This window comes from Hordeum vulgare, chromosome 5H (assembly GCF_904849725.1).
Source record: "Hordeum vulgare subsp. vulgare chromosome 5H, MorexV3_pseudomolecules_assembly, whole genome shotgun sequence".
Taxonomy (NCBI): domain Eukaryota; kingdom Viridiplantae; phylum Streptophyta; class Magnoliopsida; order Poales; family Poaceae; genus Hordeum; species Hordeum vulgare.
In genome coordinates, this window is record NC_058522.1 from 492,459,776 (window position 1) to 492,472,292 (window position 12,517).

Genomic DNA, 12,517 nt, shown 5'->3' on the forward strand with positions numbered 1-12,517 from the left:
AGAGCGCGGGGGTGACTTATCAATGTTGCATGCAAAATTGTTTATACGGTCAGATTGGGCGTCGTGGTAAAGTCATGGAAGGAGACGTTCCTGGAGGACCTCAACGAGACGTTTGACAATCTTCGAGTCTACCAGATGAAACTTAACCCGACCAAGTGTGTTTTCGGTGTTCCCGCGGGAAAGTTATTAGGTTTCCTCGTGTCAGAGCGAGGCATTGAGGCTAACCTAGATAAAATCAAGGCAATAATTTTTTTGGGTCGCATTGCGGCGTTAAGCCGGTTCATAAGTCGCCTTGGTGAAAAGGCCATACCTCTTTACCAATTGCTCAAGAAGATGGATAACTTTGTCTGGACAGATGCAACTAATGAAGCTTTTGAAGCCCTCAAGAAGCAGCTTGTTGAGCCGCCCGTTTTGGCCGCCCCGACTGATGAAGAGCCCATGCTCCTTTACATTGCTGCTAATTCTAAAGCAGTGAGTGTGGCAGTGGTCGGTGAGCGCCAAGAAGTAGGGAAAGAGTATTCGTTTCAGCGGCCGGTGTATTTCGTCAGTGAGGTGCTAACCTCGTCCAAACAGCGATACCCACATTGGCAGAAGCTGGTCTTTGGAATTTTTATGGCAAGCCGGAAGATGAAGCACTACTTTCAGGAACACCCAATCGCTCTTGTCAGTTCGGCGCCAATTGGAGACATCGAACAGAACCGCGAGGCCACCAGTTGGATTGCTAAGTGGGCAATTGAGCTTGGTCCTCATCATGTGAAGTACGTGCCTCGTACAACTATCAAGTCCCAGGCACTGGTGGATTTCATCAATGCTTGGACCGAGCTGCAGATTCCAAAAGATATGCCAGATAACACGTACTGGACTACACATTTTGATGACTCCAGACAATTGGAAGGCTCTCGGGCTGGTGTTGTGTTATCCTCTCCACGAGCTGACAAGTTTTGTTATGTCTTACGACTCATATTCCCTTGTACTAACAATGCAGCTGAGTATGAGGCTCTATTACATGGGCTCAGTATAGCTAAGGAGATGAATCTTAGCCAGGTCAGATGCTTGGGCGACTCAAATTTAGTGGCTCAACACGTCTCTGGAACTTGGGACTCAAAAGACCCCCTGATGACAGCTTATCGGCGTGCAGTAACCGAGGTGGCGGGTCACTTTCATGGCTACCAGATTGACGACATTGATTGTCGACATAATGAGGCGGACGATGCTTTGTCACGACTTGGATCTCAACGTAAACGTGTTCCTCCCAATGTGTTCTTGGATGTCCTCCACAACCCCTCTGTGAACTTGCCATCTGAAGAGGATATAGTTATCCCTGGGCGGGAATCACAGTTGGTGACGGCTCTCCGTCAACTCCTGATTGGACTATTCCATATATGGCTTACCTAGCCCGGGGAGAGCTACCGGCTAAGGAAATCGTCGCCCGACAAATAATATGACGGTGCAAGTCTATGACTATCCATAAGGGCGAGTTACACAAGCGAAGCACTTGTGGAATTTTTCAACGATGTGTTTCCCCTGAGGAAGGACGGGAAATTCTCAATGATATACATGCTGGCGACTGTGGGCATCATGCTGGTTCACGATTTTTAGTGTCAAAAGCTTTCTGTCATGGGTTTTACTGGTTAACAACTCATGTTGTTGTTGAGGATATCGTACGCAGGTGTGATGGATGTCAGAAGTTTGCTCGACAAGCTCATGTGCCGGCTCAGGAATTGCATATGATCCCAATCACTTGTCTGTTTGCAATCTGGGGGCTTGAAATAAGTGCCTATAAAGTGTTACAAGAATGCAAAAGGAGACATTTAAATTTTCCTTTTATGGAAAGTCTGAGGTAGGGAAGCTACTAGTTTAAATTTACAAAATTGAGATAAGCTCTATCGACCCCCCCCCCCCCAACCCCAAATAAAAAAACTAGAACTAGAAAAAGTTTTATCCATGACAGCAAACAAGTACTACATGTCATGCCAAGGAGGCCACATAAACAGGACAACCGATTATGCGTTTCAAAGTTGAAATGTCCGATGCCTATAGAAAGAGGTTGAGGAATGCAAAAGAAGATATACGAGCTCCCCCTTTCTGGAAATTTGAAGAAGCGAAGGTATCAGTGTAAATTTCAGGATTGTGATAATCTGTGTCCCCCCCCTTCCCCCAACCCCAAACAAAAGAACCAGAACAAGAGTAAGCTTTATCCATGATAAAGTCAAAAAATGAAACAATTGGTACATGTCATGCCACGGTGGCCGCATAGACAAGACAATCGATCATACAGTTTAAAGTTGAAATATCAGGTGCATATATAAAGAAGTAGAGTAATGCAAAAGAAGATATTTGAGTTCTCCTTCCAGTGTAAATTTCATGATTGCACCCCCTCCCCCCCAAAAAAAAGCAAAAATAAGAGAGTAAAGCACAGATGAACTCAGATTCAGAACAAGCTTTATCCATGTCAAAACCGAAAAGTCAAACAAGTACTACATGTCATGCCAAGGAGGCCGCATACACAAAGACAAACGATTATACAGCTCAAAGCTAAAATATCTGATGCCTAGAAAGAAGTTCGGTAGGTAGCAACCGATTCCGCGTCGAGAGAAAATAACCGCCAACACCACCATGGGCCGATTCAGTTGCGTTGCAGTGGAGGAGCCGTCGAGAGAGTACCTACACAGCACACGCTTCTGTCAGGTACTAAAGTCAGCAAGTGGAACCGTAACACGTGTCTTTTGTTCAGGAATAATTAGTGCGCACAAATGGCACATGCTAAGGGTTACATCAAACGGTTTCTACTGGTAGTGTCGGCATATTCTTTCGCGTGTCAGTCGTTCGTACGAGCACAAGATGGCAGCATAGTGCATGTACAAACGTGTCGCCGTACTACCTTCGTTCCTAAATACTCTCTGAGTACGAGTCTTTTTTAGAGGTTTCAAGACTATATATGGATGTGTATGAACATATTTTAAAATATATATTCACTTATTTTGTTTTGTTTAAAAGAAATTATATTTAAAAACGAAGAGAGTACTGACTGAAGTCATAAAATAATTCATCGTGCCTACGTAACAGCGCGGTGCACTAAAGTCTGCAATTCCTTTTGGCAAATACTTCAATTCAGCATCTGACCGTGCCTTTTGTGTAACCGGATGCGTTGAGCGGGAAATGGAGGTAAGCCATGAATCTGGGAGGCAAAATCAGTTGGACTGACAGCAAGGGCCACCAGCGGCTTTCCCATCAGTCAGAAAGAAAATGTGAAAGACAGAGCTGACAGACAGATGGATAAGTTACTGTGCATACGACAAATTACTGCATATTTTTCTACTTCCTCAGTCAAAAAGTCATGCACGTATAACTAGATCGTTAATTTAACGTATATAAAATATATTATTTAACATATAAATTATATCATTAGAAAATAGAAGATCTAAAGTTTCTAATGATATATTTTTTTAAATATATGTCTTTCATTAAGTTGATTAAATTAACGACCTAGATATATGTGTCGGACTTGTAAACCGAGACAGAGGAAGTAGCAGAAGTTGAGGCTGTCTCCAGCACCCATTGATGGTGTTACATCTAACTGTAATTCTTTACATCTAACTGTAATTCTTTCTCAGAAAGAATTTACGTGGCTACTAAACTGAGACGGAGGGAGTAGCAAAAGTTGAGGCTGTCTCCAGCACCCATTGATGGTGTTACACTGAACGGTAATTCTTTCTGCCCAGCCAGAAAGAATTTGGTAGGCTACTAGGGATATTAGAGTAGTCGAAGTGCCGTTGCAACCACCACAACCACATGCGTGTAATAATTGTGAACCACACGGCACGTGAAATAGGACACGCATATAAGAAAGAGACGAGAAGAGAGGGAGAGAGAGGGACAGGATGAGATATTATATACAGTACTTGCATATAATGAATGAGTCTTGTTAGTACGTTTCTTGCGTTGTGTGGCCGGACATTTGAATAATAATTAAATAAGGAAGAGCGCACCAGATCAACCAGGTGAGCCATGTTACGTAGCACAATACTTTGCGAATGGCCGTCGCACTGCACCACGTGCTACCGCAAAGTTATTCCTGGTTCGATAACGGTACAAAGTGTTGGAAAGTTTTCCAGGAAAATGTTGCTATGGGCAGTCAGCGCGTCTATCAAACGGTATTTTGAGCATTAGAATATGTACAGATGTTGCCTTTGGTCCTAATTTCAATAGCGATCCGAAATGAGCTTTATGGAATCGCCCGATAATTCAGAATCATGAGCCGGCAAGGAGGCAACAAATGCCATTGCTGCCAACGAAATCCAACGGCAGGGGAAGAGTCCTAAATGCCAATTGCCATCGCCAGGCAGCAGCCCATTCAACACTCGGGTAAAGCTGAGCTCAAGGAAATCTAACCCAACTGGATGGGCCTTTGGGCGCAATGTCGTTTACAGTTTGGGAAAACAACGCTCAGAGTTGAAAGCAAACATGAGCGGACGTGTGCTACGATTTAATCGTCAGAACCATAGATGCGTGATGAGAATGAAACCAGCGTTCCAAGAACATAAGGCGAGTCAGGGTGTTCATATCATGAACTTTCTGACTTCTAGAAAGACTATTTGATGCCATGCGTGGTAATCGAAACAAAACACCCTTTGTTCAAAAATCTAGGTAAGAACATCTCATCGAATATGTTTGTGTATGCGGCAGGAGCTAGGGCTTCGCACAGCCCTTTCGCACCGCGAATGTTGTTTGCATCTCGGGTTAAGACGATCCTGATGGACCGCTAGGTGGCAACGTATGCTACACGAAGTTCCGCAGGCATGAGGCACAAGCAGTGTCCGCGAAGGAAAGCGAAGCGCCACGTTGATATCGTCTCATCATAGCATGAGAAACGTAGTCTCGATGTACCACGAGAACTGCAGTCTTGCGCAACTTACATGCAAGTGAAGAATGGTTTTCGCTTTGTTTCAAATCACCAGTTATAAGGCCATTACATGAAAGATGTTTATACACAGATATACCAACTAAAAACTAATAGTGCCTCTAGCAAAGCTATGCAACATTCTACCATGCCTTTAGCTACTGCAATTAACCTATGTAGATCAGAGGTCCAGAACTCAATCAAGATAGAATACGCAGATATCAACTTATCATGCAAGCAAAAAATATCAACAGATAATGCACATAAAAGATCTAGCTAATGAAAAGGATACATGTGTGAATTTGTTAGATAAACTTTAGTATCTAAGCCACTGGTTCTGATCAGCTTGATCCTACACGATATGCACCCCACAAATAATGTAACATTCATCAGCGAGACCTGCCCTAATATATTACCACGAATCATTAATTACAGGATAGCTGTTGGGTTTTGTTTCAGTCTATTAGCACAATAAGAATTTGCTAGGCATGAATTCCGTCTAACATTCCAAGCTTTATGGTTATGTTAGCACTATCAAAGATGATTAGCAGTTATCAGTATTTCAGGTGGCAGACAAAATTGTAACTTTTGTCAATTATTATTCCTTCAAACCATGTCCCTAGAAACTTGTTCCTGGAATTCCCCATGCAAAATTGGCTAGGAACCTCTGAAGTTAGCTAAATCTATTTCACTACATCCATAATTTTAGCAGAAAAGATAAAGCAAGCAAAATAACACTTAAGTGCAGAGGTGAGCTTACCTGAAGCAGTACTCATCATCAAGATTGATTTCCAGATCCACGTTGTAGCTGAAGCAATAAATTGTGCGCAAACTGGAGGGTCGCCTGGTACTTCTTGTTCTTATCCACCTCGTCAGGAGCTTGGGCAGAACCAGAAGCAACATTTTGTTGCTGTTGTACCTGAGAGGAGAAATCTGGGCTTACCCTATCAGTGGGGAATGACATTGACTGATGGAGCTGCGCCAAATTTCCCGTCTGGTTATTTGCTGCCAAAGGCCCGTTGTTCAATTGGGGCGGGGGTGGGCCAGGGAGGTTAGCATTGCTGGCCTGGAGGTTAGACTGGCCAGCTGTTCCTAAGGAACCGTAATTGTTTTGAGGAGCATAATAGTGTTCGGGTTGATACTGCTGCTGTGTATGGAGAGCAGGCACGGGTGCTTGTGTAGGTAGAGGAGGTGGTGGAGGCAAGCTTAAGGTAACCTCAGGGTTGTAAGCAGTATGTGTTGGGTGCTGCTCCTGAGCACCGACCATGCCCCCGTAGCTTGCTGCAGCTTGCCTGCCAAACTGCTGACCGGATTGCTGAAGATTACCCACCTGCTCAAAGGATAAATAAGAGGTCAGTGTTAGATTTTCATCTTCCCATACAATAGAAAACGTAGATGCATCATGCAACAGTGATGCCACAGATCTTGCTGTGGAGGTTGGGGTTACCTGACTATTTGCTGGAACTGTTGACTGCACATTTGGCATAAGTTTAGCTATTGTGGTCATAATATCAGGATTGAGTGACTGTCCTTGCTGTCCTGCTATTTGGCTCATGGGAAAGCTTGACACACCTGACTGAACTGCTTCCTCACGTAAAGATCTCCGATAATCGGCATCCTGATGATGGTTGTCATTAGCAGAGCCCATATTGTAATTTCTTTGCATCGCTAGCATGGTATCACTGCCATCATAATAAGCTTGTGACTCTGGTCCAGTTAGTACTGGTCTCTGGACAGCAGCATTGGACATCTGTGGAATGTGCAGTACCACGCCATAAAGGCGCTCTGGACCATCAACTTGCAGAACATTCGTCAGGAAATCCGATGGCGGGACCAAAAACAAAGTGGTTCCTGCATCAACCTTAACAACCCCTGCGCGACTTTTTGAGCCCAAGTACCGCAGAAATTCAGTGTAAGACACAAAATCATCTTCACTGTCTGGTAAGAAGAAGACAATTTCAAAACCCGAAGCATCTCCATAGTGTTTTGCCAGCATATCTAATCCTGTTCTAGCAGAGATATTAACAATGTCCGGTCTACAAAGAGAAGTGCAATATATGCCACGTCAATAGACTATACAAGAAACTTCAGAAAAAAAGTTGAAGTAGTTTGTACTCACAAAGGTATCTCAACGCCCCTCCTTATAGATAAGCAGCGAGCACGACAAACAAGAGATCCACCTTTGGCAATACTGCCACGCCAGAAGTGCCCAAGGCAAGACGTTTGGTGTACCATGCCCTGGATCCGAATAACAGAGCTTAAGCTCTCGTCAGCAACCGGTTGAAGACCCTCACTGCCTGCCCTTACATGGTAAGGGTCCATGCCAGCATTCAACCTCACCCTTTTGGCTTCTCTCGGATCAAGTGCATTATGAGCAGAATGTCCAGTCAACACAGATGAGCCAGCTTCAGGTGCTGGAAGGATACCACCAGTGACTGGCATTGCACCATAGTCCAAGTATCTTGATCTTCCACGTCGAGGATCATACCCCTGTGATGTGCCATAACTACTGCGACCAGCACCAAAATAATCAGGTGCGGCATATGGACTATCATGGTATATCTCTGATCTAGGGAACCCAGCAGGCGGTGTTAGGTTATCAAGTTTACTGGGCCCAAGCCCACTGCTGGAGAAAAGAACATGAATCCTGGTATCATTGAACAGACGTCCATCTAGAAGATTCTTAGCATTAGAAGCTCCTTCAATCGTTGCAAACTCCACAAAAGCATACTGCCTTTCTGGAAAAACTTTGACGTTTGTAACCACACCATGTGCTGCCATAGCCCGCCTTAGTGTCTCCTCGTTAACTTTATGTGTATTGGGTAAACCCACCCAGAGAACATTGGTAGGATTTTTTGCCTCTCGCATTCGTACTCCAGCAGAACCCTGACAAACAGAACATGATATGACAGTAAGTAACCCGCAGATCAAAGAGGACAGTACAACAGCAAGAACCAAGACAAGTAAACAGCAGTACCTTTGCATGTCCAACTCCCATTTCACCAGGTGGCAATGATCCTCTACCATTAAAGTTGCCTGCTTCCGACCGTTCCTATCCAAATCAGTACAAATAACTAGCAATAAGACAGTGTCCCTTTAAAAACTGCAGCCTAGAAGTACTATTCAAAAATAGATGCATACCACTCTGCCTCTGGACCTCTGGAAATCAACACACAATTCCTTGCCCCCTAAATCAGTCCCATTCAAGGCTCTATGGGCAGAAATGGCATCCTCCAGTTTCTCAAAATCGATGTATGCAGAAGTTTGATCATGAGAGAATGCAATGCCTTCAATCTTCCCAAACTTTTGAAACTCATCCTCTACCTCTTGCTTTGAAATAGACGGACTAATTCCTCCAACCCATAGGTTCCTAACAGCTCTAGCCTGTAAAAATCAATCAACAAACACAAGCCATCAGAAGGCATATTGTTTCTGTAATAATGAAATACTGGAAGAAAAAAATCGTCATCCAAGCAGTCCTAGCAACAAAAACTATGAGATAACTATGAATTTACTCTGTCTAACTTAAAGTGAAACAGATCAAAGGTAACATGCACTGCATAGTTAAATCAAATCACACATCAAACTGCGACATTTGTGCACAAATCATTAAACAACGCAGGATATGGATGGAGCAATTTCACGCTAAAAATAAACAACTACCACTGACCAAGGATCATCCATTATTAGTTACACCATTCGAACTTAAACCAAACAGGACAAGATATTGACCTGTTCCATAGCAAATTAAAAGTTGGAACAAGGAACAATCACCAATCTAGGAGTATTTCTATAGCTACTAATAAAGCATAACGTTCAAAAATGCAGAAGGCCACAGCTTAGAGCAGTGGGCTCTTAAGCGCGCTTGAGCGTTTTTTTAAACTTGGCCAGACTTTGACTGTTTTGAATAATATGCACAGGAAAATAGGAAACATAGCACATGGGTAGTTGAAATAGCATCTAAAATGCACTTAGCAACATAGCAAATACACATCAGGTTCGCACAGCAAGCAAGATAACAACTAAAATGCAGTTCGGTTCAAATAGACATAGCCAAATGCATATCATGTGGCCATGTTGCCAGAATCTGAAGGGAACAGTTCCCCTACAGACTCTAATAATAAGTTAAATGACATGCTGCCATTATTGCCCAAGAAGCTAAGCAGATAAAAACAGCCAAAATTTTTAAAATGCTTAATCTACCGCTTAGGGCTAGAGCGAAGCATTTTGCCGTCGCTCAGCGCTTAAGTGTCAGTTAAAAACGCTTTCTTGAACACTGATAAAGGGATTCGTGCTTCTGCCCGTCTGTCCTGACTTTGCCCCTGAAGTTGCCTGACCCGACCCTTTCACCGACCACTGCCATCCATAAGTGGTAGAAAAACTATCCGCTAAAGATCCAGAAATAACAAGAGCTGCCTGACCCGACCCTTGTTCCCCAATCCGGAAAACAATTTGCTAAAGATCCGCAAAAAACAATTACCCACCACTGCCATCCATAAGTGGTAGAAAACGATTCGCTAAGGGCGTGTTTGGTTTGGGTCACCAAGTAGAATCTAATGGGTCCGTCCTGCACCCAGAGCCCATTCTCATATTTGGTTCCTGTGAGGACCGGAACCCAGCCGTTCCCTTGAACGGTATATTTGGTCGATATGCCAAGCCTGGTCGTTCCTCCAAATCGGCTGGCCGACGTGGCACAGCTTCCCACCCCCCACCCCCCCCCCCCCACCCCCGCGCAATTCTCACTCACCTCCCAATTTCAATCGTTGTCAGCACCACGGGCCCTCCCGTATCTCTCCTCCTCGATCCGAGACGCCGTCGGGCACTCACATCTCTCCCTCTCCGGCACAGCCTCGTCTCTCTACTCTGATTCCACTGTCCTCTCCCGACCCGGCTACCACAGCCGCCAAGCCAACGAAGAGTCCCGTCGCTTTTCTCTGTCTCTGATGACGCGCACCTGCCGGACTTGGACCCGCGGTCGCCCCTCCTCCACCTTGAGCTTGACGCTAAGGACACGTCTGCCATTGTCGCCTGAAGCCTGGTCGTTCCTCCAAATCGGCTGGCCGACGTGGCACAGCTTCCCACCCCCCACCCCCCCCCACCCCCCGCGCAATTCTCACTCACCTCCCAATTTCAATCGTTGTCAGCACCACGGCCCTCCCGTATCTCTCCTCCTCGATCCGAGACGCCGTCGGGCACTCACATCTCTCCCTCTCCGGCACAGCCTCGTCTCTAAACTCTGATTCCACTGTCCTCTCCCGACCCGGCTACCACAGCCGCCAAGCCAACGAAGAGTCCCGCCGCTTTTCTCTGTCTCTGATGACGCGCACCTGCCGGACTTGGACCCGCGGTCGCCCCTCCTCCACCTTGAGCTTGACGCTAAGGACACGTCTGCCATTGCCGCCTGAAGCACCTACCCAAGAACTCGTCGGGATACTGCTGGCAAGCCAGCTCTTGGTCAGATCAAAGGAGTACAGCTCGGCACGCACAATTACCCAGCCAGAGATGAGACTGTTGCTGCTTCGCCATGTGTGCACCCAGCCACCTGGGTGCCTCCGCCAGACCACCCCGTCACCGCTGATCCCGTGTGCCCCCGCTCGAATAACTAAATACTCCCTCCGTCCCAAAATTCTTGTCTTAGAGTTGTCTAGATATGAATGTATTTGTCACGTTTTAGTATTTAAACACATTCATTTCTAGACAAACCTAAGACAAGAATTTTGGGACCGAGGGAGTATTTCAGAGCTGCTGGAGGCCTCAGCCCACACCGCCTAAATAAACCGCAAATCACAAGCACCAAGACCTAATTACCGGAAAATTCACATCGCGAACCGCACCCAGATCCCCGGGGGATCCAGGGTGGGAGCGGATCCGGGTGGGGGTGGGGGTGGGACGAGAGAGAGGAGTAGGAGAGGGGGGGGGGGGGGGTGATAAGTTACCGGCCGGCCGAACTCGACCCGGATGGGCAAGCCCTTGACCTTCGACCCGCGAAGCGCCTCGAGGGCGGCCCGGGACTCGTCGACGGAGCGGAAGAGGACGAAGGCGTAGCTGCGGGAGCCGGCGCGCATGACGACGCAGTCGAGCGCCCCGTGCGGGGCGAAGGCCGCCATGACGTCGTCCTCGCCCGCGTGCGTGGGCAGGTTGCCGACCCACAACGTGTTCGTCTCGTGGGCGGCCCCTGGCGCGGCGGCGGGCTCCGATTCCTTCGGCGGGGATGCCGACGGCCTGGCCGCCTCCGCGGCCTCGGAGGGCTCCGCGGGCGGCGGCTCCGACGACATCTGCGGCGGTGGGGATCAGGGCAAGGAGAGATCGCCGGGAGTTAGGTTTGGATTAGGATGTGGGGATTTCGGCTGTCTGGGACGGGGAACGGACGGGGTGAGGGGAGCCGGCCCGCGGGCCGGACTGTATATACCGCGGGCTGGGCAGCGACGTCTGCCCACAGTCCGTGGGCGGCACCGTTTCTATCCTGCTCCAATTAAAAAAGAAAAAATATATCCCCGCCACACAGAACAGATGAATATGCAGAAAAATGATAATGAACGCCCGTTCACACAGTTCTTCGTGGAGTGACGTTTTAGCAGCTCCCCGAATTATCACTGGATGCTACTCCGTTCCGGTGCGGAGTCGTAGAACGGAGGAAGTCAAAACACGTTCTGAATATGTATGTTTTTTCAAGAAAAAACAGATAAGTATAACCTTCTCAAAATAAGCAAGTTTACCCAACACATAGTCCGAAATTTTCATTACGCCTTAATAACCAAGGACAAATAGCTCGTTCATAATTCATTCAAGTTTACATCGTCTCAATCTAGCAAAATAAACACAAGTAGATAGGAACATAAATAATTAGTTGTTGTCTTATTTCTCAGGAGACATAACTTTGGTCATCATACTAGACAAATTGATCAGTAAAGACAAAAATGATAAGACTACAATTATGCGAACACGCAACAAAATAATGAGATATGTATAGAAACGGTCGAATTGACTTGTCTCTCAACTACTTATTCACTTGTCTCGAACTACTCTTTTTTGGAGGAGATAAGGACTACAATTGCATCATCTTACATCTTGATGGCTTCTGCAATCGGCACAAGAATCGACTTACTTATTATATGTCGTCGTTTTCTCACGACAGATGTCATGGGTAAGCTTATCGAAAGTGGTTGGGATCGAAGGGACACCGACGGGCTTCGAGAACGAGATTAATAACTAGCGATGCAAGACGCACGATGTACCCAGGTCCAGGGCTCTCCGTGTGAGATAATACCCCTAGTCCTGCTGGAGTGGTTGATGAACCAAAAGGATTACAAGATGCTCCTTGACCTGTTCGACGGAGAAGGAAGATGGAGCAGCCGGCTCGCTATCTGCCTCTCCTGTATTGGGTGTGTGGGTGTGAGAATGGCCGACCCTCTGAATGGAGGGGAGCCAGGGGTTTTATAGACGACCCCCCCCCCCCGACCTACAAAATGGATAATGTGTACAATATGGGGGTGTGACGCCATCGGTTTAATCGTACGCTAAACATACACGCAAATGCGTACGATCAAATCCAAGGACTCACGGGAAGATATCACAACACAACTCTAGACACAAATAAAATAACATCAGCTTCATATT

General features: G+C 46.3%; 1 protein-coding gene across 1 annotated transcript; it reads right to left on the reverse strand.

Annotated features, from left to right (window-relative positions):
- Positions 1-2,425: 2,425 nt before the first annotated feature.
- On the reverse strand, positions 2,426-11,326 carry LOC123399925 (flowering time control protein FPA). Its single transcript, XM_045094310.1, has 7 exons — positions 10,837-11,326; positions 8,042-8,284; positions 7,878-7,952; positions 7,020-7,786; positions 6,348-6,936; positions 5,661-6,230; positions 2,426-2,664 (listed from the first exon to the last, which is right to left on the reverse strand). The coding sequence occupies exons 1-6, from the start codon at positions 11,173-11,175 to the stop codon at positions 5,679-5,681; spliced, it is 2,565 nt and encodes an 854-aa protein (XP_044950245.1). The 5' UTR covers positions 11,176-11,326; the 3' UTR covers positions 2,426-2,664; positions 5,661-5,678.
- Positions 11,327-12,517: the final 1,191 nt, after the last annotated feature.